The 26,486-nt window shown below is 38.8% G+C and overlaps 1 protein-coding gene across 1 annotated transcript; it reads left to right on the top strand.

Annotated features, from left to right (window-relative positions):
• Positions 1–26,192, top strand: LOC139976073 (uncharacterized). Its single transcript, XM_071984508.1, has 12 exons — positions 1–135; positions 12,914–13,069; positions 13,900–14,130; positions 15,930–16,052; positions 16,720–16,965; positions 17,546–17,650; positions 18,272–18,520; positions 20,120–20,230; positions 20,949–21,224; positions 22,152–22,322; positions 24,418–24,651; positions 25,313–26,192. Exons 1-12 carry the CDS (start codon positions 48–50, stop codon positions 25,492–25,494), a joined length of 2,172 nt encoding a protein of 723 aa, XP_071840609.1. The 5' UTR covers positions 1–47; the 3' UTR covers positions 25,495–26,192.
• The last annotated feature ends 294 nt before the right edge of the window (positions 26,193–26,486 follow it).

The raw sequence follows: 26,486 nt of genomic DNA, 5'->3' as shown, positions 1-26,486 counted from the left end.
ATTTGTACTTAACGCAGCAAAACCAATCTATAAACGCACAAGTTAAAATGGCAGCGTACAGGAGAGTAGTCCTACTCGGCATCGTGTGGCAATACCTTACCTTGTGCATGATAGCGGAAGAGGCGCCAAAATTAGGTAAATCTATATAATTTTGTTTGAGTCGAGGCTAGATATCCGAAGTTTTAAATCTTGATTATTTCTGATATGACTATATCGATCTGTTTACGGACCAGGCGGTTAATATAGTAGGGATTCATTCTGTGCCAGCTCGGTGGTATACTTTTTCTATCAACTGTCAACTCAGAGACTCATCCAAGCTTTAATGACGGCGGGGTGGAATGTTACGGCCGTGAAACCGACGGTCGTAGAAGAAGAAGGGGTCTGGCTACCCTCCTGAAAACATTGAAATTGTATCGATGTCAAATGGTATACATTTGGAGGCATATTTAGACTATAATTTAGGCCCGCAGTTGCGCTAATAACTACGGTACTTCGTGGGGTGGGAAAGAGGGAAGGGACTGCACACTCTCACTTCAATTTGATCAATTTGAAGGCTTCCTTTGGAATACAGTGCATTATAATGGAGAAGAGATCAAAGAAGTTGACAAGCATGTTCTGTGAGTTTGCTAACACATGTATCGTGAGAATAATACTGACATGGAAAATGTCCTGGCAGGGGACTATTTGTTTCAATTGAACCATTAAACATATACTTACTATCGATCTCGTAGAGTACATTAGTATACCTCCTCCACCTCCCCTCCCTATACATCCCCTAGTTTGAATGTCTAGAAACGGTAAGACTGACTCAGATCATGGCCGGTAAACAAGGATACGTTAAGTTGAAATGTACGTCTTGCCATATTTAGCCAAAATACCAAATAACAACTTGAATCAAATATCCTGTTCACAGAATTATAAAGTTATCGAAGAAAGTGCGAAAGTGCATGGCATGTTGTTAACTCGGTTGAACCACTCCGCACGCACCCCAACCCACCCACCCTGTCCCTGCACCACTACCAGCTACCTATTCTCTCTTTGATCACTAATGTTCACACAAAACCATAACAAAAAATAGTTCTCTACAGTTCTCTCTTGTCAGGCTGGTTGAGAACTGTGTAGGAAATATTATTACATAGGCCTATAACTTCACTTTTATTGAAAGAAAGAAACTCTGTCATTCTTTCTTCATGTTTCCAGAATTTTCTTGAATTTCCCGAATTTATGCAAAGCCGACGGAGTCTGTTTTGAGACTTTATAATGTAGGTAGATTACTTATATTGATATGACAAGAAGAAAAACTACAAGTGACGATTGAATGCTGTTTCGATTTTGAAATTATTTTTTAACAAAATGTCTGATATATGCGAACTATCTAATTATCGTCCCTAAATCCTTTAGAAGTTCTCATTTGCTTCCCCCTTGCCCCCACTAGACAGACACGTTGGTCATTTATGGCACTTTCAATTTCCGTATCATGAAACTGTTTTTGTCACTTGTAAACAAGTTTATTTACCTGTTTATGAAACGCTGCTCTTGGAATGCCGAAATTCCGGTTCTAAAATTGCTACAATTTCACCCTTACATGTACTTCTTCATATTTCTGTACTCTGACATCCGAGCCACACAAAAATAGAGAAATGCTCATAACATATCGAAAAAGATTATTTACTGTTGCTTTTCTGATATGAAGTATTTTCCTGTGGTTTTTCTGACCTTTCAAGCTATTATCATTCATGGCGTATAGTGTTAATAAAAATATCTCAAGCAGCGAGGTAAAAATGCCTCTGTGATATCGTGGCATGCAGTTAAAATGTAAAATAACTGTAACAATTTTTTTCATCATACTTTCGAGCAAACTTGAAGATACATACCGTCTAAGCCGATCATGCCGTCAACTTCTAAGTAAAAATTTAGATATTAATGTTAATTTATTGTTTTAATTCAGTTCTTAACTTCATACAAAAAAAATGGCATCAATAAAAGGTTTCATGTTTTTCTGTTGAGTTTTTACGTTGCTCATCAAAGGATGAATAATGGTCCGTCAAGATAGACTTACAACCCCAGCCGCTTTAAATGTTCATTTACAACAAAATGAAAAACGACCATTATAATATACAACCTGCACTAACAGCAGTTGGGCTTCAACGGTGTGCAAGAAATCAACAGAGTTATTATTTGTAATTATTTGTTATTCATTTCAAATAGCTTTTCGCGTTGAATTTGATCAATATCCTGTTGTTTTTGTCATGCATGGTGACTATTATTGTTAAAGATAGTAAAATCCTTAGTAATCCAATATAATTTTACCATGCAAGTTCGGAGATACATTATTTGGGTGACGAAACTTTGAAACTCGAATCAAATTTGTTCACCACTCACACAATCATTGAACTTCACTTCGTGAGAAAAAAACAAGAATATTTCTAAGTGTTGGTCAAGCGATAATCAATAATAATATTGATTCATTAATCATCAATTATGAAAGAAAAGGTTGACCAAAGGGAAACCTAGCAACGTAGGTTATATATTAAAGATTCTCAGGCACTTGTACTTTATATGGCGGCCTTGTTTACAATCCCATTACACGTTTCTTGAATTTTGACCCTTGATCAAGAAACAAATAAAAATTATAGTTATGATTAAGTTCATAAGATCAACAGAATCGTATATATACACGTTCCTTTTGATAACTCAAGATCGTATGTATATTTGTTCCTTCGTTGTGTACCGGATCCAGTGAGTGGGCAATATTTGTCTATGGCAATGACAGGAAGTCTAAAATAAACGGAAAAAAGTCGTAATATGTAAACAAGACCGGACTTTCGGAAGGGTAGGTGGGTGGGTGGGTGGGGGGGGGGGAGAGGTGTAGGGAGGAAGGGTGGAGAAGGAGTGGGTGGGGAGGAGGGAAGGGGTTGCAGTGGTAGGGATAGCGGTGGTAACGAAAGCGCTTTGACATAAGCCGCTATAGGCAGTGTTAGCAGTTTTGTATTTTATATTATATTGTGTCTTAAATTAGATTTAAAAATATCTTGCAATCGAACTGCTAGGCCTAACTTAGCAGGTGCGTATCCAGGGGGGGGGCGTTGGGGGCGCGCGCCCCCCGGGTAAGAAAAAGAGGAGAGAAAAAAAAAGAGAAGAAAAAAGGAAAAAAAGAGGGGAAAAAGAAGAGGAGGAGAGGAAGGAAGAGAAAAGAAAAAGAAGAAGGAGAGAAGAAGGAGAAAAGGAGGGAGTAAAAGAAAAAGACACCGGGAAGAGAAAGAGGAACAGTGACATCATTACAGCGCTGAAGGGTAGCCAGTGACGGATCAATGATTTCGTAAAAGTGTAACTCACCCTACCCCTTTCACCGACAACTCAATTTTTTGACGTTTCCATTTTCCTCTCTCACTAATGATCTATATATATACTATATATGGTCTATCAAAACGCGTGTGTAGAATTGTGCTATGAAACCAACTGTGGCTGGTCTCGAACTCGACCGTGTCGTCAGGGACCATGACGATTTTCGCCCGCCCCCCCCCCATTCAGCATTGTTTTAAATGATATCGCTAAGTAATTTCAAGATAGAAAGTGCTTAGATGCAACTTACAAGGCCTGGGAAGTGTCATTTCCAGCGATCTGGGAGACATTCGGCCAAAATTTGCTTGTACGCTTCGCGCTAACAAATGGTCCTGGGTAGTGCCATTTCCAACGATCTGGGAGGCATTTTCGGCCAAAATTTTCTTGTACGCTTCGCGCCAACCTATGGTGGCGCTACGCTGAGATAATTTGCCTACAGGCTTCGCCCCTCCCTTGGCAAATTCCTCGCTACGCGCCTGTTCGAATTTGTAACGCAAACAGCAGATATCACATCATATCAGTGAGCATGAAAATGGCGTTCCAGGATGAAAATCCTCAAAACTGTCCGACTTGCCTGAAAAAATAACCCAAAATTTTCGCGCGCGAAGCGCGCGTTCAACGTGTCAATGTCGATATCATATAAGCAAGCATCGGTTATTACATCGCATGCCATCATGTACCGTGCGGTCCGTTCAAATTGCGCAGTATACCGCGGGATGCTAATGTAAACAACGACATGTCTCATGTAGATGTATAAAAACCATGGAGGTCCAATTATGTCAAAGCTCTCTTTTACATTAGTAATGGCGAATTAGGGGGCTGCACCCCCGCCGCGCAGTGGCGGAGCGTCCATACGGTCAGGGGGCGCATGCCCCCCCCCCCGACGGACTCAAATGGACTGCTGGCGCGTTTTTCAGCCTTTACCACTTTTTACTTATTCTAGATTATTGACTTTTTCATTGCGCTCTCATCTACTTATTGACATTTGTCACATTTTGTTGGTGTAATTTGGAGATGACACCTATTTATTCTTCGTTTATATGCAAATTAGCCAGGCCCGGAAAGGGTCATTTCCGGCGATCTAGGGAGTATCTTTACTCAAAATTTTTCTGTGCGCTACGCGCCAACCAGTGGTGGCGCTCCGCTTAGATAGTGTCGAAAGCGCCCCTTCAGACCATTCTCGCCACTCCTGACCAATACCCCTAGCTCCGCCACTGCCGCCGCGCCTCCTACGCCTATGTGTGTAGTGTTCGCTTTCGGAAATATCTGCTATTTTTTCATTTCCTTCAACCAAGTTTTATAATAGCCGTTAGAACAGGTTTTAATATTTGTACACCAATAAATTAACTGTGTCTGAATTTTCGAAAATTTCTGACCAGCATTCTACATCACACTTCCCTCTACTCGTGCAATTTTGACCGGTCTGTTAGGGGTTGAAGGAAGTTTTTCTATATTGGTTGTCCATAGATGAAATTTTGTACAACATTATGGGTATGTTTTCAAGTGAGTTTATTCATGAGAACTGTGAATTTTCAAATTCTGAACAAATATGGGGCTTAAAACCTTGAAAAGTGGGGCTGACGGGTATTGTGGGCCGCGACGTAGAATCACCTACAAAAGCAAAGACACACAGGAGATGCGATCAGGTCGAACATGATGTGTGCCGGGTTGACAATCTTCAAAAAGGTTATGGATGGAAAAAAAAAACTATTAGGAAATACTTGGTTCTCAGGCAAAAAGTGTACATCTGGTTGGTCATTTCAAGCCCGAGAAGTGCCGTTTCCGGTGATCTGGGGGTATCAAAATAAGAAATTTTCTTGTACGCTGCGCGCCAACCGATGGTGGCGCTACGCTTAGATAGTAATTTGCGCCCCGGGTGTGAAAATCCTGGATACGCGCCTGCTAAGGTATTGTAATTTATTAGTTCGAACACACTAACCTTGCCTATGTATTTAGTTAACGCTATACATATTGATCATTTTAAATATTCGTACGTAACAATACTTCAACGTTGGGTCCAAACGTTATCAAATGTCCATTCCTTGTGCAACGGGCAATACGTCTTAAAACATTTTAAGTAGTGACTTTATGCAGCCGACTTAACTGATAATAGTGTTTTCATAGCTGTTCCGGTCTTCAATATATATATACATTCAACATTAAAATATGCTAAATCTCTGGAATCCTCCTCTATCTATTAATAAGTTGGGCTCCTTAGTCGGCAGACATAAATGACAAGAAGCGGTTATGATACACAATCAAACTTCCACGGTATAGACGTGAGTCACACTGGACTTGCCTGGTCATAATTTCATATTAATTGGCTCGGATTTTTTTCTTCAAGATTATGTTTGGCTTTTAGAAAGAACATCTACTAAACCGTTCTGTCTCGATTATTATGTGTAATGTGACATGTCCACAGTTGGACTAATTTAATCCAAATTAATTTACGACAATAGTCTTAACTATACCATGTCTTATATTTGACTAGACTTAACTTTTAACAACACATTCAATGATCTCGACATCAAGGTTTATACTAGACCGTTTTGACAAGGTATACGTACAAATTAATGTGACTTGACTCATGCTGGACTCGTTAATACAAATTAATTTATTACCATAGACTTGACGATACCTTGTCATTTATTTGACTTTGACTTAACTTTTAAAATTTAAGTCTATAGTCAAATAAATGACAAGGTATACGTCAAGTCTTTGGTAGTAAATTAATTTGTTTGAATTGACAACACATTCAAGTTAGTCAAACTTGATACCATTCTGATTCAGATTCACAGGTTTAATGCGTCTTGAATTATAGAGCGATTATTAGCGTTTCGAAAAAGGAAGAAAATGTTTGATCCTATGATTTGTCTTATTTTTCAACGTACCGCCGATGTTGTTCGTGAATGAAATGTGTCATTTTGATGACTGAAAATGACAGTGATAGTTGCTAAAAGTAACGGAAAAGGGGTAAAAATGGTAAAATTTGGAAAGCATTTTTGAAAAACGGCTCTTGTTATAAGAGCTAGACCACGCCAATATGTGAGTTTAGTTATGAATATGCAAAACTTAACAGCGACGGTGTCACACCGGTGTTACACATGCATATTACTGCAGTTTTAGTTTTATATTTGTGGTCGCTTACAGGGGCGTCGGAAGCTATATGGGATTGGTACGGCAGATCAGAGTGTGGCCATCTATCATAATTATCGGGGGGACGTTTGGTAGGTCAAACTACGCTACCCGCCACCATGGTTGGCGCGTAGCGTAATGGAGCCAATTTTGAAGAAATACCTCCCAGATTGAAGGAAATAGCACTTCCCGAGCTTGAAAACAAGACCCCTGCCATGCCAGAGTTGTCACATTTAGCCTACTTGCTTGTTTCATTTGGGTTCTTTATTTTTTGCCATTTTGTTTTCTTAGTCCCTTTTTTTTTGGCGCCGTGAATATTGGTCCGTACCGGCTCCGACGCCCCTGGCTTAGTGTCGTAAAAATAACTGCCCCATGTATTTATTATTTATCCCCAAATGCATGGTCTGTCAGCAGTATTTGGTACTGATGATGATACTACATTGCTGAGGTATGCATACAGTACATATACATACTATCAGGGAATGTTATTCCACAACTCCCTGATAGTACACACATCCTGTTAGATAGTAGTATAGGCTTAGTGATACTGTTTGTTTTCTCCTCGACTTTAAACTTCCTGTGCGTTAGGTTTTATGACAGGACAACTATTTCATATAATAGGACTTCGGAAGAGAGATTATTGCTGAAGTGAATATACAATAAAGATGGTAAGTCAATGTTCCTTCAATCAGCTTCATCGAACGTCATTTTTAATGTAAGTAGGTCTTAGGTCTGAATGTAATATTAGTAGCCTAGGCAGAGACCTAGTTCTCTACAGTAACGCTAGTAGGCCTAGTCAGAGAGAGGTTGTGATGATGATTGCAGGTTGTGCAAAGTGTAGTAGATTATGTGTGATCATATAGGCTAGACTTTGCACACTTTATACTGTTATCACTGAATCTGCTAGTCGCATTGACAAATCAGCTGTTCTTCGAGCTTCCTTGGTACTGAATATGCATAACAGTGCGTTCTCTCATTGACTTGTTTAAATCAAGAGGCACGGTGTAACAGACCCAATGAATGAAATCTGTCTTCAGCTGATATATTTTATGATATACTTTCGATCATTAATTTGTTAGTTAATTATTGAAACGTTTTGGCAAAATTATGCATTTCCTTTTTCGAAACGCACGGAATCAATTTAATTGGACTCACATACACCTAAATTCATTCACTCGAATAGAGTTAACGGTAATCTTGTTGTTGTGTAGATTTTAGTTTTGACTGCAGCGTTTACTTGACTCGACTCGACACTTGACTCGAACATTTTTACTCGATTTACAAGTTTAATGTGACTTGACTCATGCTGGACTCCTAAATCCAATCCATGACACCATTTGACTTGAATGTCACTTACAAACACCGTGCAGGAATGGTTTTACTTTTGACTAAACATTCATTTCACTCAACACTCGAAAGGTGACGCTTGTCTCGATAAACTTTCATTCCGGTCACATGGAACGTGTAACTAGGACTCAATTTCGAGTCATAGATACAAATTTGGGTACACGAAATTTCACACGGAATCACTGCTTTACGCAAGTTAACTTAATTTTTGACTCAACATTCAATTAAGCCGTCATAGGTCATCTAGGTCATGACATTTTGAATTTAAATCATTAATGATAGTTCAAATCAACTCTAGTAACCAGTTAGGGCTATTATTTAACCACCACGCCGTTTACATGTGTACAAGTACACGTTGAGCTATATATGTCTCTTTAAGGTCTCTTTTTTTCAGAAATGAAAGGTACCCAAGTTAGAGCCCGGACAGGGAAACCAAACCACGTTATCTAGTTTAAACACTAGTCCCCTTTATACATCGATACTCTAACTTCACAGATCAAGGCATTGGAAAATTACACATGAAGAAGTATCACTATAGTCCCTTCAGAGACAGTTTATCTGTCATGTGATCTTGGTTAGGTTGTTGAGCAATCTATACTTTGATCTCTGTATCTGAGCTGCTGAATACTGCAGATATAGGCTGCACATGCTCTAAGCCAACAGTATATAAATATAGGTATATAGGTATCGTCATAGAGTCGAGTTTTAGATTGTCAACCATGCAAGTATGCAAGCGTCAATATACCTTATTTGCAGATACTTATCGTGAAAGGTCATGTGTTTATTGTCTCAAAATTTCATTATGCATTGTTAATAAAAAGAAGAAAAAACCCAAAACAAACAAACATCAAAAGCAATATGGCAGGTCTTCTGAGTGACGTTGCTTTCTTGAACGTCAATATCAAAAGTCGATGATACGGTGTTGAACTATAGGAAATATTATAACTATTGTGACTGACTATAGATTTGCAATGACTTTCAAGTATAGACTTCTAGTCAGGCGCGTAGCCAGGAATTTGCCAAGGGAGGGCGAAATTGTAGGCAAACTATCAGAGCCGTTGATACGGCACTGCAAACTATCTAAGCGTAGCGCCACATAAGTTGGTGCGAAGCGTACAAGACAATTTGGGCTGAAAATCCCTCCCAGATCGCTGGAAATGGCACTTCCCAGGCCTTGTAAGTTGTATCTTAGCATTTTTTCTTTTGAAATTACTAGCGATATCATAAAAAACATTATTATTATTTTTTTTAATATGCTCAAGGGGGGGGGGGGCGGCTGCCCCCTTCGCCCCCTTGGCTACGCGCCTGCTTCTAATGAGTACACACTCGTTACAACCTCAGTAACTGTTGTTCTCCTATATAGTTTAAGTCCGACCGGACATTATTTGCAAGGAAAATATGTCCGACCGGACAAAGTAAATCAAATTTAATTCTCACATCACAGAAAAGTTTGTCTCCTTGGAAGTAAAAATAAAATCGTCTGCCCGGAAAATGTCTTAAGCATGTCAATCCGTCCGGTCGGACAAGTCGTGATAATATCATCAGATACAACTTATTAGATACAGGACGTGTTAGGTTTTCAGCGATTACATAAACGTTGGCGTATCATTCAAATGGGAAATGATTTGTGTTATGGTTTTTCGATTATAAACTTTCGAAAGAGTTTAGACTCCCGACGGAACAAGACTATATTACTTAAGATATACATAATAAATCGGTAGCTTTTTGAAATTGCTACTCACCCCCACCCACCCACTAACACACACACGCTCGTCGTCGTGATCGTCACCATCATCATCCTCACTAATACTAGTACCGTCTGATGTTTCACTCGGCTCATCCGAACTATTATGTTCATTACTTCCCTCAGTATCCACCAGGTCATCGTCTTCTTCACTGCGGTCATCGGTCGAATCACTTTCACGATGTTTGTATTTCACGCCGACACGACGCGTATTCACATAACGATCTTTGCCATTCACACTGTCAGTGTCATCCTCGCTGTCAGTTACCATCCCCGCCTTTTGATTACTAGCGTGAATGATGGATTGTGTCGACGAAGATTGAAATGACGGTTAAATCCTTTATCGCATATTTTACAACGAAATCTCATCTTGATATGGTGTACTTCTTTGTGTCATTCGATGCATTGAGAGCTTTTAAACAAAAATGTGCATGATATACTTTTTGAATATTTCAATATGAGCATATGCTCAATTGCTCGTCTAAACGACTCTCTTTTGCTCACGGTGTGCTCTTTTGCCCTTTGAGTCACTCATTTTGTGCTCGCGTGCTCACCACATGAACCACATCATCATGCGTTTTTGTTTTGTTGCTAATTCGAACACAGTCTTCGCTTCAGTATCTTTCAATGATGTCCATGCAGAGTCCATGATACGTCTCGAGGATGTGGCAGTGTGATTACGATGCGATAAGATTATAACACCTTAGCGTCACAAGCAATGGTACGAACTGATGGTTGGTAGTTGTGAGTTTGTCGAGTCCAACTCAAGGAATGAAACTCACTGGGAGGCAAACGCCTCTTTTATAGCCAAATCAGAGATGCGCCATACGCTTCTATGGTCAGTGGCAGTTTTACATTCATATCCAATTAAGCTTTTCGCAGTAAAAACGATATGCGATCATCCCTGACGACAAGATTGTTTAGATGATCCCTCGAAGCTCCATTTGTAGGTAAATCCTCAAAGATTTCAGAAAATTCGTCGAGATGGTCCCTGAAATAACCATAGAAAGGTTAGTCCCCTACGCTCAGTTCAGCTTTGAACCGTTGCAGTATTTGAAGTTCGTTAAGTGTAAGCTTTGCTTCCTCGTAACTGATACCATGCCATGCTCCCACCAGGGCCTTCAGAACGATCAAACGCAATCGGTATCGAAAGGGATTGTTTTTCTTTTCGATCGCATGATTCCGTACAGCTTCCCTTACAATATCCGACCCATACTTTGTTCGAGCATCTCTGATGAGGTCTATCCAGTGTGTCTCCAGTGTGAAAATGGTATTCGGTAATAAAGCGTTTTCTTTCACGCGTGAGATACCTCCTTTTTCGCTTTTCCATAATCCCAGGATAGACGGGTACATCCTGCCAAACCGTCGAATTCTGCAGTTTCCTTCACTTTAAGGATGGCTAAAATACGGTCAAAAATTCTGTGGACGACGTCACGGTCAATACAGTCTATGATAGCTTGCCACATAGAGTGATCATAAACGATGGCATCCATGACACACGGGTGATGCGTTTGACTGGGGTGATCAATGTCACAACCGTAGCAGATCCTGTAAGGATAGGTAGTGATCGCATCCTCCAAACAGTGGAAGAACGATGCCTCCAAGACGTTGAATATCATCTCTTTCAGACACTTTGTTGTGAGAGAGTACACCAAGAGGGCTAGTAATTGTTTGACTCAAACAGAAATTGATCGATATCCTACCCAACGGACGAGTCGCTATTGTTATTGTCACTAAAGCCACTATGGACTTATCTTTGTGTTCAATACGTGTCTTCTATTCACATTCGTTGATGTTTTTACACTGTAACATATAGCCAGCGGTACACAGGTTTTTGCGTACAATAGCTACCCCTAGTCTCCTCACCGTTATGGTCAAACGATAACCAAAGTAGTGATGTACTATCGATATCATTTTTGTTTTTACATGTATGACTCAATGACCCATATCTTTCTTGTTTGATGTGAAGATATGCTGTGATGCACTCGAATAAATTGAAACAATTGTAGAAAAATGATGCTTTGTTTTTATTTTGACATGCCTGTCTGGCTAGAAGGGAGAAATGGGGAGGGGGGTGGGGTCATATTGATTCTATCTTACGGAGCTTTAGCGAAGGACACTTGTGTCCATAAATGCGCTATATCGGGTCCCCAATGTCTATTTTGTCCTAGTTCGGGTCCCCCTGTCCATTTTGCCCTAGTTCGGGTCCCCCTGTCCATTTTGCCCTAGTTCGGGTCCCCCTGGCCATTTTGCCCTAGTTCGGGTCCCCTCCCCCTTGTCGATTCTGCCCTAGTCTGACACCATACACTACTTCTGTCCAATATACGACTGTTAACTGTCCAAAACGAACGGTAAAAGGAAGTAAAATAGGAATTGGGGAAAAAAGAAAGACAAATTGTTGTTACACTTAAAGATTGATTACCAGGTTAACCATGTGATAACTGGTTACGTTTAGCAACTATTTAGTGTCATGTGATAGTATCGCATATATTTAGCTTACGCTGTAGTCTGACACCATACACTACACTGACAGACCATGTTAGTTACGGTACTTGAAAAGAAAAACTTGCATGAACTTCGCTCATTGTATATGAATAATAAATGTAAATGGCCTGGGAGGGTTTGCAGAGTTCGAAGCCTGAAAACATTGAGAAAAAATGCAAAAAACAACAAAACAACAAAACAAAACAAAAAACAACGCTAATTGCTTATATAGGCAAAGCAGCAAAAGAACTTCATTCTCTGTACACAGATCCACACTCGTTGATTACAAGAACCTTGTTATTCGTGCATGGATATGTGTTGAACAAAGGCGCATTTGAGTTCAATAGAAGTCAAAGTCTCAAAACCTTGTTTATATGATAACTCGAAAATGAAAAAGCTATGTAATTTACTTCATACTCGATATGTGGGCTAAGATCATGTGTAGTTCACTATAGTATCCGTTGCCTTTCGAGGGGAATGGTGATGCACACCTGACGATGATCACACAGTCACAGACCCGATGCAAGGGGACTGGGGTTGAGAGCGGATCAGTCGTTTGGTAGTTTGGTTTTCGCGCCCAGGTTTTTTCCTTGGTGGCTTTTTCTTAAAAAGTAGTATCTTGCTGGTTAACAATAGCCAAACTTGCCAAAGTATCTGGAAAAGCCTGTAAAACTCATGTATGTAGTCTTCTATTAAATTTGTAAAATACATACCAAATATGGCAGGGAATCACCAAGCCGTTTGGCTTTCTCGTTTGCAACTGCAATTGGTTAGAATTTTTTCTCTTTATTTCGTGTAGAGACAAGTTACCATGTATAGAGAGTCGTCACTGTGGTTTTCATTGTATCCATTTCTCAACAGCGCCACCTGCTGACACGTTAGCAGATGTGCTTAATACCACCACATACCCTACCGTCTACATGGACCAGGCATACATCACCGTTAAAGACACACATTTGAATCAAGTACCAATCCGCATCAACCAATCAGACATTGTTAACTATCATACGTCTTTCGGTGAGTAAACATCTTCCAATTTACAACATTTTGAGTTTATTTTGTCCATGATATTCGACAGTAACATCCGAAGACCATATAATTCATTACATTTATTGCTCAGACATGATATACATTGGAACAGAAGTAAAAAGTTCCAGTATTTGAATTTTTCAATTTGCATGCAGTAACCCGTATAAAATAAGTTCTCTACACCAGTGACTGTATGTTTTGTCGTTTAAAAGCACATGTTCCAGCCCGTTAGATACATTACTCACATCTTAAAAAAAAAAAAAATATCTTAACGTACATAACATTTTTGTTGCCCGCGTTATACTTCTATGGTGGATATCTTGTTAAACCTAGAATTCTATATGATAAAGAAAATATTGTATATTACATAATTGTGTATAACACATGCCAATGGTAGTATGTCAACATTGGTACAAGAGGGGCAAAGGCATCCTGCATAAGAAATTTACGGGAGGTGAGGAGGGTGAGGGTAATTGCGTTACAGTGCAATTTTACACGTTCGGCTCTCCATGGGTAATCCCAGTCTTCCTCATGCCCCCCCCCCCCTTTGTTCTCTCATCTTCTGGAAACAGGACGTTTGGCAATGAGTAACCTAATTTACATAACCTCTGTACAGCTATGTTTTTTAAAGCCATTTTATTAGTGTTTTGAGTAATTGGGTCAGTTGTTGTTAAAACAATAGGTATTTCATTAGTAACAATTCCGATCACCATGGAAACATTCTTCATTTTCAAGTTGACTACAGTGAATGCAATGTTTTTGTTTAATAAAAAAAAAACAACAACTATCGTGCATTAATGTTTTATTTGTCTTAACAGAGCTCTACTTGAATACAAGTGCCAGCCAATCAAGATACGCGTATTTAGAACAAGAGTATATTACAATTGAGGCCGGCGATGATAACTTTACCACATATCTTAGATTTGACGGAGAAGATTCCGCGTTCAGTACTAATGACAGTATATACACGATTGGTTTAAAGTCTTGTATTTATTGTGAGCTGGGAGTTCCAACCGCTACAGTACTTACCGTTCAGTCATCGAAAACTGGTAAGCTCACTCTATCAGACGCCGTTTATGACTTAAACGATGACCAGTATTGTCGTACAGATTCTATATATTATATCGTTGCTAAAGTTGATATCTTTTGCTTTATAAGTTTATCTTTTTTTCTACTCACGCACTTAGACATATTATTTACTTACATTGAGGGATGTTATTTTAAAAAATAAAATAAAAAATAAGGCTACTAACGGCTGCCGTTTATGACTTAAATGACGACCAGTATTGTCGTACAGATTCTAACATCGTTCCTAAAGTTTCTATCTATTATTGCTTTATTAGTTTATCTTTTTTCGCCTCACGCATTTAGGCTTATTATATACTTACATTGAGGAATGTTATTTAAAAAAAAAATAAGGCTACTTACGTCTGCCGTTTACTAACTTAAATATACCTATATGTTTTATACTATAGATATTCTATATAAGCATCATGGTTTAATTTTCTACTTTTACTTTATTAGTTTTTCTTTTTATTTTTTAGGCATATTATTCGCATTATATTTGAAAGGTGTTAAAGTTATAGCAAGTTAAGCATCTCATGGAAGGAAATTCTTTAGCGGTGGTAGTAAATGATTGTTGAGCTCGGGTTGAATATGAGTGACCAGTGCTTTTTGTTTTAATGTTTCAAACAAATGTAGGGGCAATACTTATGCATACTATACTCCAGTATGATAAACGTGTAGACATATCTCTGGTGCTTCAATCAAACGGGGCCTTTGTATTAAATGAATCTCTCATTGACAATTTCCCTATAAAGTTGCAACATTCTTTGTCCTAGTTTTGTAAGCAGATTTTGCTAGATACTGACATCCATAGCTGGCAAAACCAGGGAAGGGCGCACGTGCAAAAAAAAAAATGTTAAAAATCAGTGCCCTTTCATAAATTATACGTACCCCATTATTTTGGTAATAAAAAGTAACATACTCCAGTTTCATTTTCGTAAGTAAAAATGAGCCATGTTGTTATTTGAAAAGTAGCCTATTATTTAAATATAGTGCCGTTGTTAAAAAAAAGTGCCCATATTTGAATAATTAAGAGAAAGGGTCATCAAATTGTGCTCTTATACTGGAAATAACAGCACACTCAATGATACTGAAATTTGTGTTACGAAATGTACAGAGAATCCAATTTTTTAAGATAACATTGCGGGTTTCCCCACTCAAATCAAACACAGTTGTCACCCTGCCCATAGATGTTTTTAACCTACAGATGACCCTTCTTCTGTCCCTTGCCCGCTCCCTCCAACCCCCTCTGGTGACATTCCTGATTTGGATTTGATGACGTAGTAGTACAGACAGAGAATCTACTCTGCTGTACTCTGTAAGACGAATGGCTAGAACTCTTATAGCTTCTGCACATTTATGATTATTCATCATGCCTTTATATAAGCTTAAATACTGATTTTTCGCATTAATGAAAAACATGATTTATGAAATACATTGAAGCACTTTAAGAACTATCAATCAGATTAAAAGATGTGGCATTTCTCATGTGAAGTAACATAGCGATGGCGGATCCAAGATTTCTCGAAAAGAAAAGGGGTCCCGTGCCTCTGAAATATCAATAGATGTTGATAATAAAAAAGTGGAGCAAGAGGTATGGTAAATCTTCTACCTTTATTGGACATTGCTTTGAACACGAGCGTCCCGATCCCCAGGGTCCCAGGATCCCAAGGTCCCAGGGTCCCAGGCCCCATTAATGGATCCGTTCCCTGATATAAATGATGGAAATATGTTGCTTGATTTTACGCTTAGTGCAGTATTTTGCTCTTTTTTTTATATACAGTGAATGTAAGCTTTAGCTATGATACGGCGTATGGTTACGAAGGCGCTTGCAGCAATCCAGAATATTGCTACAAAACAATAAACGTTCGAACGAATCTTTACCTGAATGAGCCAGTCATGTTACGTAAGTGCATCAACAATAAGCTATACTTTGTCATTTATGTACTTTTAAAGTACTCGTCTCCCAACGGCGTTCCATACATTACGAAATACGGTCCGGAAGTTACAACGTATTTTGCTCACATATTTATATTGCATGTTTTGCATCGGATCATGTTTTATGAAAGCTGAGCAAAAGACAATCAACATTTATTTTGCAATGAATAGTAAAATATTCAGTTTGTGTAAATTATTGTATGAATTGAATACAAGTTTTTTTTTTATGAATGAAAACAAAAAGAACAAAAACAAAAGTCTCTGCATGTTATGACAATTATTCTAAGACACCTGTACTAGTTCAGTGTAACAACTTATTAGCAAACACGTATAAGCCCTAGTGGCTGATAAATACTCTATAACTGCTTAATAAAAATGTCTTCAGACTAGGATTAAAGTGCCGAAATGTTGTGTTTCCTTGACGATATAAAACTTGCACTGAAATCTGAGGTGAAACAATAAAACTGTTAAATATTTTCTTTTACTCCTCCTTTCGATCGAAACTTTTGTACCTTACACATTTGCTTTTCTTTTTGTGTATCTTTCGTAACTGGAAAGCTGTTGATATCTTTACTTATCTGTTTTTATTTCATAAATCAACATCGCAACTGCTTCTAACCTTTTCCCTTTTGTAGCATTACTTATCAAACCAAATAGTACGGCGACATATTCTCTCGACTATTATTTGGACAGCGATCCACCGGTCATTACATTGAACCGTGACGAAAGGTATCACTCCTTGAAGATATACATCAAAGATGACAAACTCTTCGAGGGGACAGAATATTTTTACCTCTCATTCGATGAAGTTAACTTTCCAGACGGGTTCGAAGTAGGAGAGCCAAGTTCCATTGAATTTCGCATAGAGGACGACGAATATGGTTAGTTTTCTACTCAGCTCGTTGCGTAAAGATGCATGGTTTCCAGCCTCAAAAATTTCATGATTTCGCTCATGCGCAGAATAGTACCAAAATAGTTACCCTGGAGATTGAATTGCAATCAAACATTTCGTTTTGTGGAAGAGGTATGGTGGGGGATGTTGGAGGGAGGGGGATAGGGTGGGGAGTATATGCCTACAGTTAGCTAGTTATCAAAAGACCGAACATCTATCCTGGTTTTAAAGGCTTGTTGATGGACCACATTGAGTATAGATTAACGTGTTGTTTTCATTGGAGGTCAAACGTCAGTTGGAGTCATCAGAGAACAAAATCAGAAAACCTTGTAAACCCAATACCAGGAACGGAATCTTCTTTGACCGTCACATATTGGTACCAAGTTAATTGTTTGTATAGTAGAGTTCAATCGTTATTTCATGTCAATTAAGCAAAGAACATTTGGAGTTAAGATGGCAGCCTTTAGATTTCAGTTCCCTGAAAGATGCAGCTAATTATGTCATCGAAAGGTCAATGCATTTTTGTAGTTCTGATATTATTTCTATTTCTATGTATTTCATTTTTTCAGGTCTCCTGATTGTGAAAGGAAACAATGAAAAATTCTCAGAGAGCGCCGGGACAGTGGAGATCACGATAGAAACCAATATTATTCAAGAGACGGAGATGCTGATTAGTAAGTTGAAAGGTTAAATAGGGTTATACGAACGAAATTTATGTTTGGTTGATAAATATTAACATAATCGATGCGGTGCCATGTATATGATTTCAGAGGTGGGGGAAGGGGTGGAGGGTAGGGGTAGGGGTGGAGGGTAGGGGGAAACTCTAAATTTACCCCGACTGATTTAGGTAGGTACATGAACCTTTATGATACAAGTGCCAGAGGCAAAAGAAGGATGTTAAAAGGAGAGGTGGCTTGCCCTGGGATCGGTACAGCCGAAGATTGACGTTAAGAACTTAAATGGTATATTCTGAGGCATATTTAGACTTGAACTATAGGTCTACAGTAATGTACAACAGCATGTGTGCACTAAAAGTACTCTTGAAATCTTTGTGGGAAGTTGAAACTAAGGGATTGTATACATTCGAAGGAATGACTTAATCCTTCCCCCGACTGAATATAAAAGGAGTCATTCCCTCCGTCGACTGAATATGGGAAGTGGAGTGGGGGGGGGGTGAGGGGGAAGAGGGGAACTGGTTCGATGTTTCCTAGTGAAATGAACACCCATTTCCTAGATAATGTTGTCATATATCTCTGCTTTAGAATTTGGTTAAAATATTTTTCTCTGTGACTCAGATATAACCACGGCACCTTACTACGACAGTGAATGGTCTTCTGCGACACCTGGGGAAGACTACGTGCCTTTCCACGGTTTATATTACATACCAGCCGGAGAGAACACTACAACGATAACTGTGACACTGATTGACGACGACTTAGCCGAAAATGAAGAAAGAATTTCCTTTGTTGTTGAACTCTACAGCAAAGAGCGCGATATTACCTTATACGAATACGGCCATATTACCATAGAAGATGACGAAACAAGTTAGTTAACGCGTTTTATACAACACCTAATTATATTCCGGCCATTTGATTGGTCAATTGCTCGTCGATTGCATGCAAAATCCGCTCTATTGCACGCTATGAAATAGAACCATGTGTTATACTTTTTTGATAGCACTTTTTTCAATGGTAAGAGAGCAGAGAAACCTGTCTGTTCAAAACAATCTGTTGCATGAGTGCATTTTACATCCAATTTTATCCAAATTGGAAGGTGTTGTATAAAACAAATAATGAATGGTTTCCATTCGTGCAATAGTGCAAATATTTCATTTGTTGAAAGATTGAATTTGTTCCCTTCAACTCGGCTGCGCCTCGTTGAATGGAACATTCCATCTTTCTACTCATGAAATATTTGCACTATTGCACGAATGGAAACCATTCATTATTTGTGTAATAACGCATTTCTGTGTCTTTCCACTTGGGCTGTTTTCACTCGTGCATGCTACTTCACTTGACATAACAATATCATGATCACATGGTTTCTGTCGAGTCGATCTATATAGGGGACTAGGGTTGAGAGTGGATCCAGTTAGTTATTTTTTTCGTGATCAGGCTCCATCTTGGATGACTAATCTAAAAACAAATATAGTAAAACTCTTATAACTTCGTTATAGTTCAGTAGCGTGACTAGTTAGGATTTTTTTCTTCAAATAAAGGTAAAAATCGATAATGGATATCAAAGTTTGCCAATTGGTTTATTGAATGCCATTTACTGATATAAGATGGAATTACTTGGAGTAATTAGAGTATGCTGTCTGAAATCATAAGTTACCATACAAAACACACAAATTCAAACGGACTTTTCAAAACGAGAAAAAAATCAAGATGGAAGAAATATTTACAAACTGACCGAGCGGAATTATGGTATAACGTTACAGTACGGACGTCAGCCGGAGAACCGAGTACAAATTAATGACTTGCAATTTTAGTCTCTTCTGGCGTCCCTTATGGGGCAGTGTTAAGTTAACAATCATAAATTTAAAATTCTTCAGGTTATTACCCGACGTGAAATGTAAGTTAAAAAGCCATTTGGTTTCTTCCACATGCATATCCCTGCAAGTTAGTGTCATGATGTATAACTGCCATCCAGGCCGATTTCTAATTACCTCATGAAGATAATTGGGTGATGTAAGGTCTTGTTCAGAACTAGTTGTAGCAATTCTTCGCTATTTTAGTAAGCTCATCCGTTGGTTTGTTATAGTTCGTATAGTAGTACTGAACAATTTCATATTCTGATCCTTAGAAAGCTCCGTGTTCTGTCCAAGTCATCTCATATAGACTGGCTATACTACACGCCTATATGCGTACACCAGAAACAAGACTAGAACTAATTTGTCCGAAATTAACGACTACATATTTTGGCTATAGGCTATAGCGGTCATTGTGAAAATTCATGCAAACACTATTAAAGAGTTAAACAAACAACAAAAACCCCCTACCCCCACCCCGCCCCGCCCTCCCCCCAAGAAGGAAACACGTAGGACAACATTTTAAGCATATGTTAATTTTGTCATTTTTTAAAAACAAAATCATAATTAATATAATCAATTTTATAAAATATTTCTGTTAATTTACTCACAGAGGACAATCCGCTGGTTTTCTCTTTCGTCAACTCAACCATCGTTGCTAGCGAGTCAAGTGGCACTTTAAATATACACGTCAGAGCTAATATTAAGAATGATGCGGTAATCTGTAAGTTATTGACACTTTATTTAAACAAAAAAACTACTTATTTTTGCCAAATAGGCTATGGTGTTTATCGTCTAAGGTTCCTGAAAAGGTTGCCTAAAGAACGTTTTTCCATAAAAAAAAATTATCACCCCAAAACTTTAACATACGTTACGTGGAGTTTCGAAACCGATATTATTGCCACTGAATTTAATTTCATTGCACTTCTTCTGTACTGTAACAGAACAAGGCGCCCTAGAATTGAATGCAGTGACCAAATTCATTAACATTCATTTACTGTCACGTGGTATACGCAGTGGCCTCTATACTCCATTACGAATATGTATAAAGTCCGTTTTCGGAATCATTTATATTAAAACTCGCAACCACTATATTACTTTACAGACATTTTCAAACTTAAAAATTAACAAGTTTTGTACATGTGAGAGTTTTACGTCATCATGATGCTTCATCGTCACACATATCACTAAATAAGTCTGCTTGTCAGACTTTTCTGTGTCGTTCTTGCACTTTTCTTCCCATTTTTCTTGATTTTTTTGTTACATTATTTTTCTTTTTTTGAATGTTGTGCGAATAAATCCAAACAAATCACTAATCAATTCAACTCATGCACATAATATGCAATTTCATTGTTAGATAACCCTTATCACATTTTGTTCTTACGACCTTTCAAGTTAAAAAATCGACCTATACTCTTGATGACGTCATTTTTCTCGTTTAGCGTTAGAATACTTACCGGCTGAGAAGAATGGCATGGTGGAGTACCGGGATTACACTGCGTTCTTTAATGCCACGATCAGACGGGACTCATTCTTCTTCGCAAAGTCCACAGAATACGTTATTGAGATACACATCATCGACGATTGTGACGTAGAAGACAGAGAGGAAGTGACGTTACTTATCAGTCAAACTCCTATCGGATCGATCGACCCTGCATTTAATAACGTAACAATTATTATAGAAGATGACGATTCAGAAGGAGATGTGCATTGCGCAGGTGAGTAGTGTGTCTTGTTAAGACCGCAGTATGAACAGCCTAGTATGAACAGCCTAATATGTACGGCCTATTATGTACAGCCTAGTATGTACGGCCTAGTATGTACGGCCTAGTATGTACAGCCTAGTATGTTCAGCCTAGTATGTACCTTTCTTTTTCACAAAGCTATTTGCCCGTATCTAAGCGTTACAAGCGACTTGGCCAAGACTAGTGAGTAGTGTGTCTTCTGTGTGACACAGAGGCGTACCAACTGAGTATCTGATATTCAGTGACGCGAACACGAAAAACTTGTATCATTCAATCTTATCTTAACAACAACAAGTAGCTAGGGTGTAGCCAGGGTTGCAGCGACCCAAGGCTTAAAAAACTGCACTTAACGTAAAGCCATAAATGTAAACCCACAAAGCTTCATATCGCTCACTTTACTGACAGTATTGTTGACAGTATATGGCTCAAAATGTCGGAAGCAACCCTCGGTGCCCTGGACATGTGGCCCCTGGTTCAATGAACCGCCTATTGTCACGCCTCTGACTATGCTTAAGTTATTTATATAGTCCTATATAATAAAATATGTTACGGTTTCATCTTAGTTCTCATTGCCAGAAACGTATCACGTATGGTGATAACGTACATCACCGAAAATTGGTAACTTTAACCCAGGGTGGGAACGAAATTTATCTTACCCGGAATCAGGGAAAATAGGGTGTATCCATTCTATGGGCCTCATCACATTATAAGAATGGATCTTACTCCCATAACAAAAAATATATATGGGCAGTGGGCCAAAGGATAATTAAATAATAAATGATAAGTAAATATAATAGATACTTAATAGAAATAATAAAAATAAATATATTCTAGGCCTAGTAAAATAACAATAACAATGAATACAAACTAAAATACAAATTTGTTTCTTTTTCAATATAGCATGCTCGTGTAGTGGCAGTGTTGCATTGCCGACAGATGAGCCTACTACGGAGCCTGGCCCTCAGCCATTGATGTTTTACTTTGAGCTTGATGAATTTACCATTTACGAAGGAGAATGCAGCTATTATGACATTAATGTACTAGCCACACAACGGACTAATGCGACCGTTTGTAAGTTTATTGTATCATAATCAAAAACTGATATATATCGCCTAAAGTCAAGGAGAAAGAGGGAAATTTGAGAGTAACTACACTTCAATCCAATGAATTGTATTTGTGCTCGAAAATCAATGAAAGAATACAACATATATCTGAAACCTCGTCATCCTCTGAGGGCTTACCCCCCCCCCCCCGCCTATAGCCTGGACCTATATGTCCCCTTGTTGGACCCTACACTTACAGCCGATGATAAAGTACCCCACCCCATCGGAGGGTACACTCAGGTCGAGGTCCCTATTTTTAATTGTCCCCTCCCCTGCCACACTTGTGAATTCCTAAAACAGGCCCCTACTTTATATTCATAAACCAAAACCCAATGGTAGCCTATACTTTTCACTGAACGAATTTACTCTCGCAGACAAGAAAAACACTGCCGTCTGCTGATAAGGTTACAACACAGAGGCACCACATTATAACATTCTATACAGCAAACTAAACAATGTTGGGTTCCTAAAAGGAGACGAAACCCATCCATTATTATTAGTCAATGTGATAGAAATAACTGTCATGAAAAACTTCCCCAGACATCTACGAAATATCTTGTTGCATTTGGAAGGTTTCTGCAAACATACGACTAAAGACTTGATCAAGTCAAACTATGACATCATCGAAACACTTGTGTTTCAATTTCAAACTTGTGTTTTTCTTTATTGCAATATTTTATTTTCTCTAATGTATAGTCTTGTTTTGCAAATGCTTTATTTAAATTATTGATAATATTGATACCGAAAAGTTTCAAAATTGAGGTGGTGTTCGAATTTTTTTGGGCGGTGAGGTGGCAGAGCGGTAGGCTGCATAGGATGCGCCAACGAATTCTTCATGAGAGATCGTTTTCTGCGGTGAGAAGGCATAAAACTGTTCTCCGATCAACAATGGGCAAGGAACGTCTCACAGCTCTTGTTCTCATGAACACGTATTATAACACTCCTATCGACACTGACGAAGTGGTCCGAAAGTTCATTGAGAAACATCCACGGCGTTTGTTCTCTCCAATCTACCATGAATAGATCATCAATAAAACTAGCTAACTCGTACTGATGCAGATACATTTCGAGTGACTTTTTGTAGGTGCTTTGAATGGCTAAATTGAAGGGGGTTCCCTGTTGTACTTAAATATCCAAGAATTTCACAATGGATAGAGGGAAACCCACTCCCCTTAGACCCTAGGATCACTGGAGGCCAAACCCCTCACCCTTCCAGAATCCTGGATCCCGCCCTGCATCAAACAGTGGTGACGGAACGGGAGAGGGATTGGTGGCTAAAGGCATTATGATTTTTGTATCATCTCAACTCATCTGATATGTATTACCATATTTCATAGACTGTTTTTTCTCATCAATTGAGAAATTGCAGACATGAGATCCATATTTTCAGGCTAGGTACATGCAGCTTAGAATACTCGGGAAGTGCCGTTTCCGGCCATCGGGGGGGGGTTTGTAAAGCCAAAAATTTTCTCGTACGCTCCGCGCCAACCGATGGTGGCGCTCCGCTTAGATAGTCTTTCGATCAGGCGCGGCTGGACCAGTCAGACCCCCCCTGTCAAAAATCCTGCATCCACCCCTGTTAAATATATGAAAAGAAAAACAGAGAAAAAGATATAAGATTTCAGATTATATAGTGGCACTATGACATCACAGATTTGCATAATGACAGCTCGCAGAAGCAACTTTTAAAACACCGATATCTCGCGAGTTTTTTAAATTTTATTTTTGATCAATGTGGTAGATAAGTTCATTACAAAGATCTCTGACATATTAGTTAAAGAGGATGGTTCGGTTTGAGTCTTTTTTAAGGCGATCGCATTGAGTAGGGTAGGGAGATGAGGGTGGGGGGGGGCTGGCGATGTGCGGGCGACACGGTTCTATCGTATCATAAGTCAGGTATTAGTTCGGTTAGGGAATAATCATGTGTATTTTCTTTTGCTGCAATTCTTTGTAATTCTGCGAAGTTTTCAAAGAAGATATGAAACTTACCGGGAACATTTCCTTTCTATGCGGTTCATTAATATTGTTATGTATTATGTTATAAGAGTTAAATATTTTTCCAGTCATAGGAGTGCAACCGTGGGAACTCACATACGGTGACGATTTTACGATCAGCGACAAGAAACTTGTATTTCAAAACAGCGACCGTCAAAACTTCTCATTCAGAGCTATACAGGATATGGAAGACGAAAATGTTGAGAGCACCCTGGTAACCATTGCTTACGTATCTGACGGAGAGATTGGTCAACAGAATGCTATTCTCGTCAACGTTATGGACGGAAATATCTCTTCCTCCGGTAATTATTCATTTCTAATATTTATTTGATATTTCCAGTCAGGCAAGATAACGTGGGTTACATGATAATCATACTAGCAACACCAATCAATCGCCACACCAATATCACCTGGTGGTAGTCACATCATAGTCGCACCAGTATCATAACACCGTAATATGAATATCGCCAAACGATAGCCATAACATAGTCTCATCAACGTTAGATCAGTTCAACTATACAGTCTATTATCAGTTCGCCATAAATACCAGTCGCATACATCATTACACCGTCATCATACTGTTGCTATATCACGGTCGCACCATTAACATATTAGTGTGATAGAATATCATCAAACCCTAGTCTAACCAGCGTTATATAGAACAATTTCATAATAACACAATCGACACCATTGCCGCACCGCCATCATGCCGTCGTCACACCATAATCATGTCATAGTCGCACCGTCATTATATCTCAGTCACCGTTTCTCACCACTGTCACACCATCATCCGATTAGTGAAATGCAAATGATTTCAAATATGGGGGGGGGGGGGGGGGGAGCTGTTGTGATAAGAATTCGAATGTATCGGCCAATCTACTTTTGATTTATAACCGATTATGAACTAATTCAAGGCATATATAATACCTGTACATATACTTTCTCTTTAAATGTTGCCCATAGAATTTAACATCCGCAACGAACGAAGCGTAGATGGAAATCTCATTCAAGAGACATCAACTGTGAACTTTGCCTCTGACAGCATCGCTACGGGCTTGGTGGCTGGTCTTGTTTCCTCCCTCTTTGTTGTCATGGTAACGGGAATGCTACTTGGCATATCTGTTGTGATCAAAAAGAAGAAATAAGACGAGGAATAAGCTGTGCTGAGATCATCATCCGCCATAGCTTACTAATTAATGGATTAGATACATACTCAGCTGGTGTAGTGCAGTAGATCTTTGCCTGAAGTGACTAGATTTGATTTCATCCGTTTCTTCCAAAAGGACCAATCAGTAAATTCGATAATCCAAAAGAAAACATATTAGAACTTCAAAGTAATACTGAAAGGGATGGCTATGCCTCGTTATAGTTACTACTTCTCTAGTACGGTTACATTACGTCAAAATGCCTTGTGAGGCACTTACATCGAGACTGTGGTGGATACAGTAACTTTATGATCAGTTTTAATCCATGAGAGCCCGGACCGATTGAAATGGTGGCAATAAAATCAGAGGCGTAGCGATAGGCGGTTCATTGAACGCAATGTCCAAGGATTTGCTCTGAAATTTGAAGCAGGCGGATCACAACTGCCAGTCATGTTTTGTATGAATAATTAAAAGAATCCCAAACGTGGGATATACCTTAGTCTGTTTAATTCAAATTACTAATTTACTGGCTATTCTAGTTGTCAAATTCAGTACACCGTTCAGTACTGGCAGATCATGTGGCCTTTTCTCATATTATAACTTTGCATTTACGGCTTAGCGTCAAGTTCAGCATAGATGAAGTAAGGATAAAGTACCCCAGCGGTATCTCTTGAACCGCACCCCCCCCCCCCCTTAAACTACAGTTATACGCCACTGAATAAATTCACTGCATACACTATGGTATTTTAAATAAACCAGAAGCAGACAGTATATGCAAATATTATTTACTGAATCGTAGCATGAAATAGCATCTTTAGAGCTGCACAAGTTGCAAATATAATACAGGAAAGCATTGTAATCATTCTTTTGTATTGTTTGGACTGGACAACATAGTTTAGAAAATGCTAAAATGCCCTGCACTGTGGAGACAAGCTGCGGAATTTCAAAGTGTGATATATCGGCCAATTTTGAAGTAATGCAGAATATGCTTA

Source organism: Apostichopus japonicus, chromosome 11 (assembly GCF_037975245.1).
Source record: "Apostichopus japonicus isolate 1M-3 chromosome 11, ASM3797524v1, whole genome shotgun sequence".
NCBI lineage: Eukaryota > Metazoa > Echinodermata > Holothuroidea > Aspidochirotida > Stichopodidae > Apostichopus > Apostichopus japonicus.
Note: the sequence above shows the minus strand (reverse complement) of the source record. Positions and strands in the feature narration are given on the sequence as shown.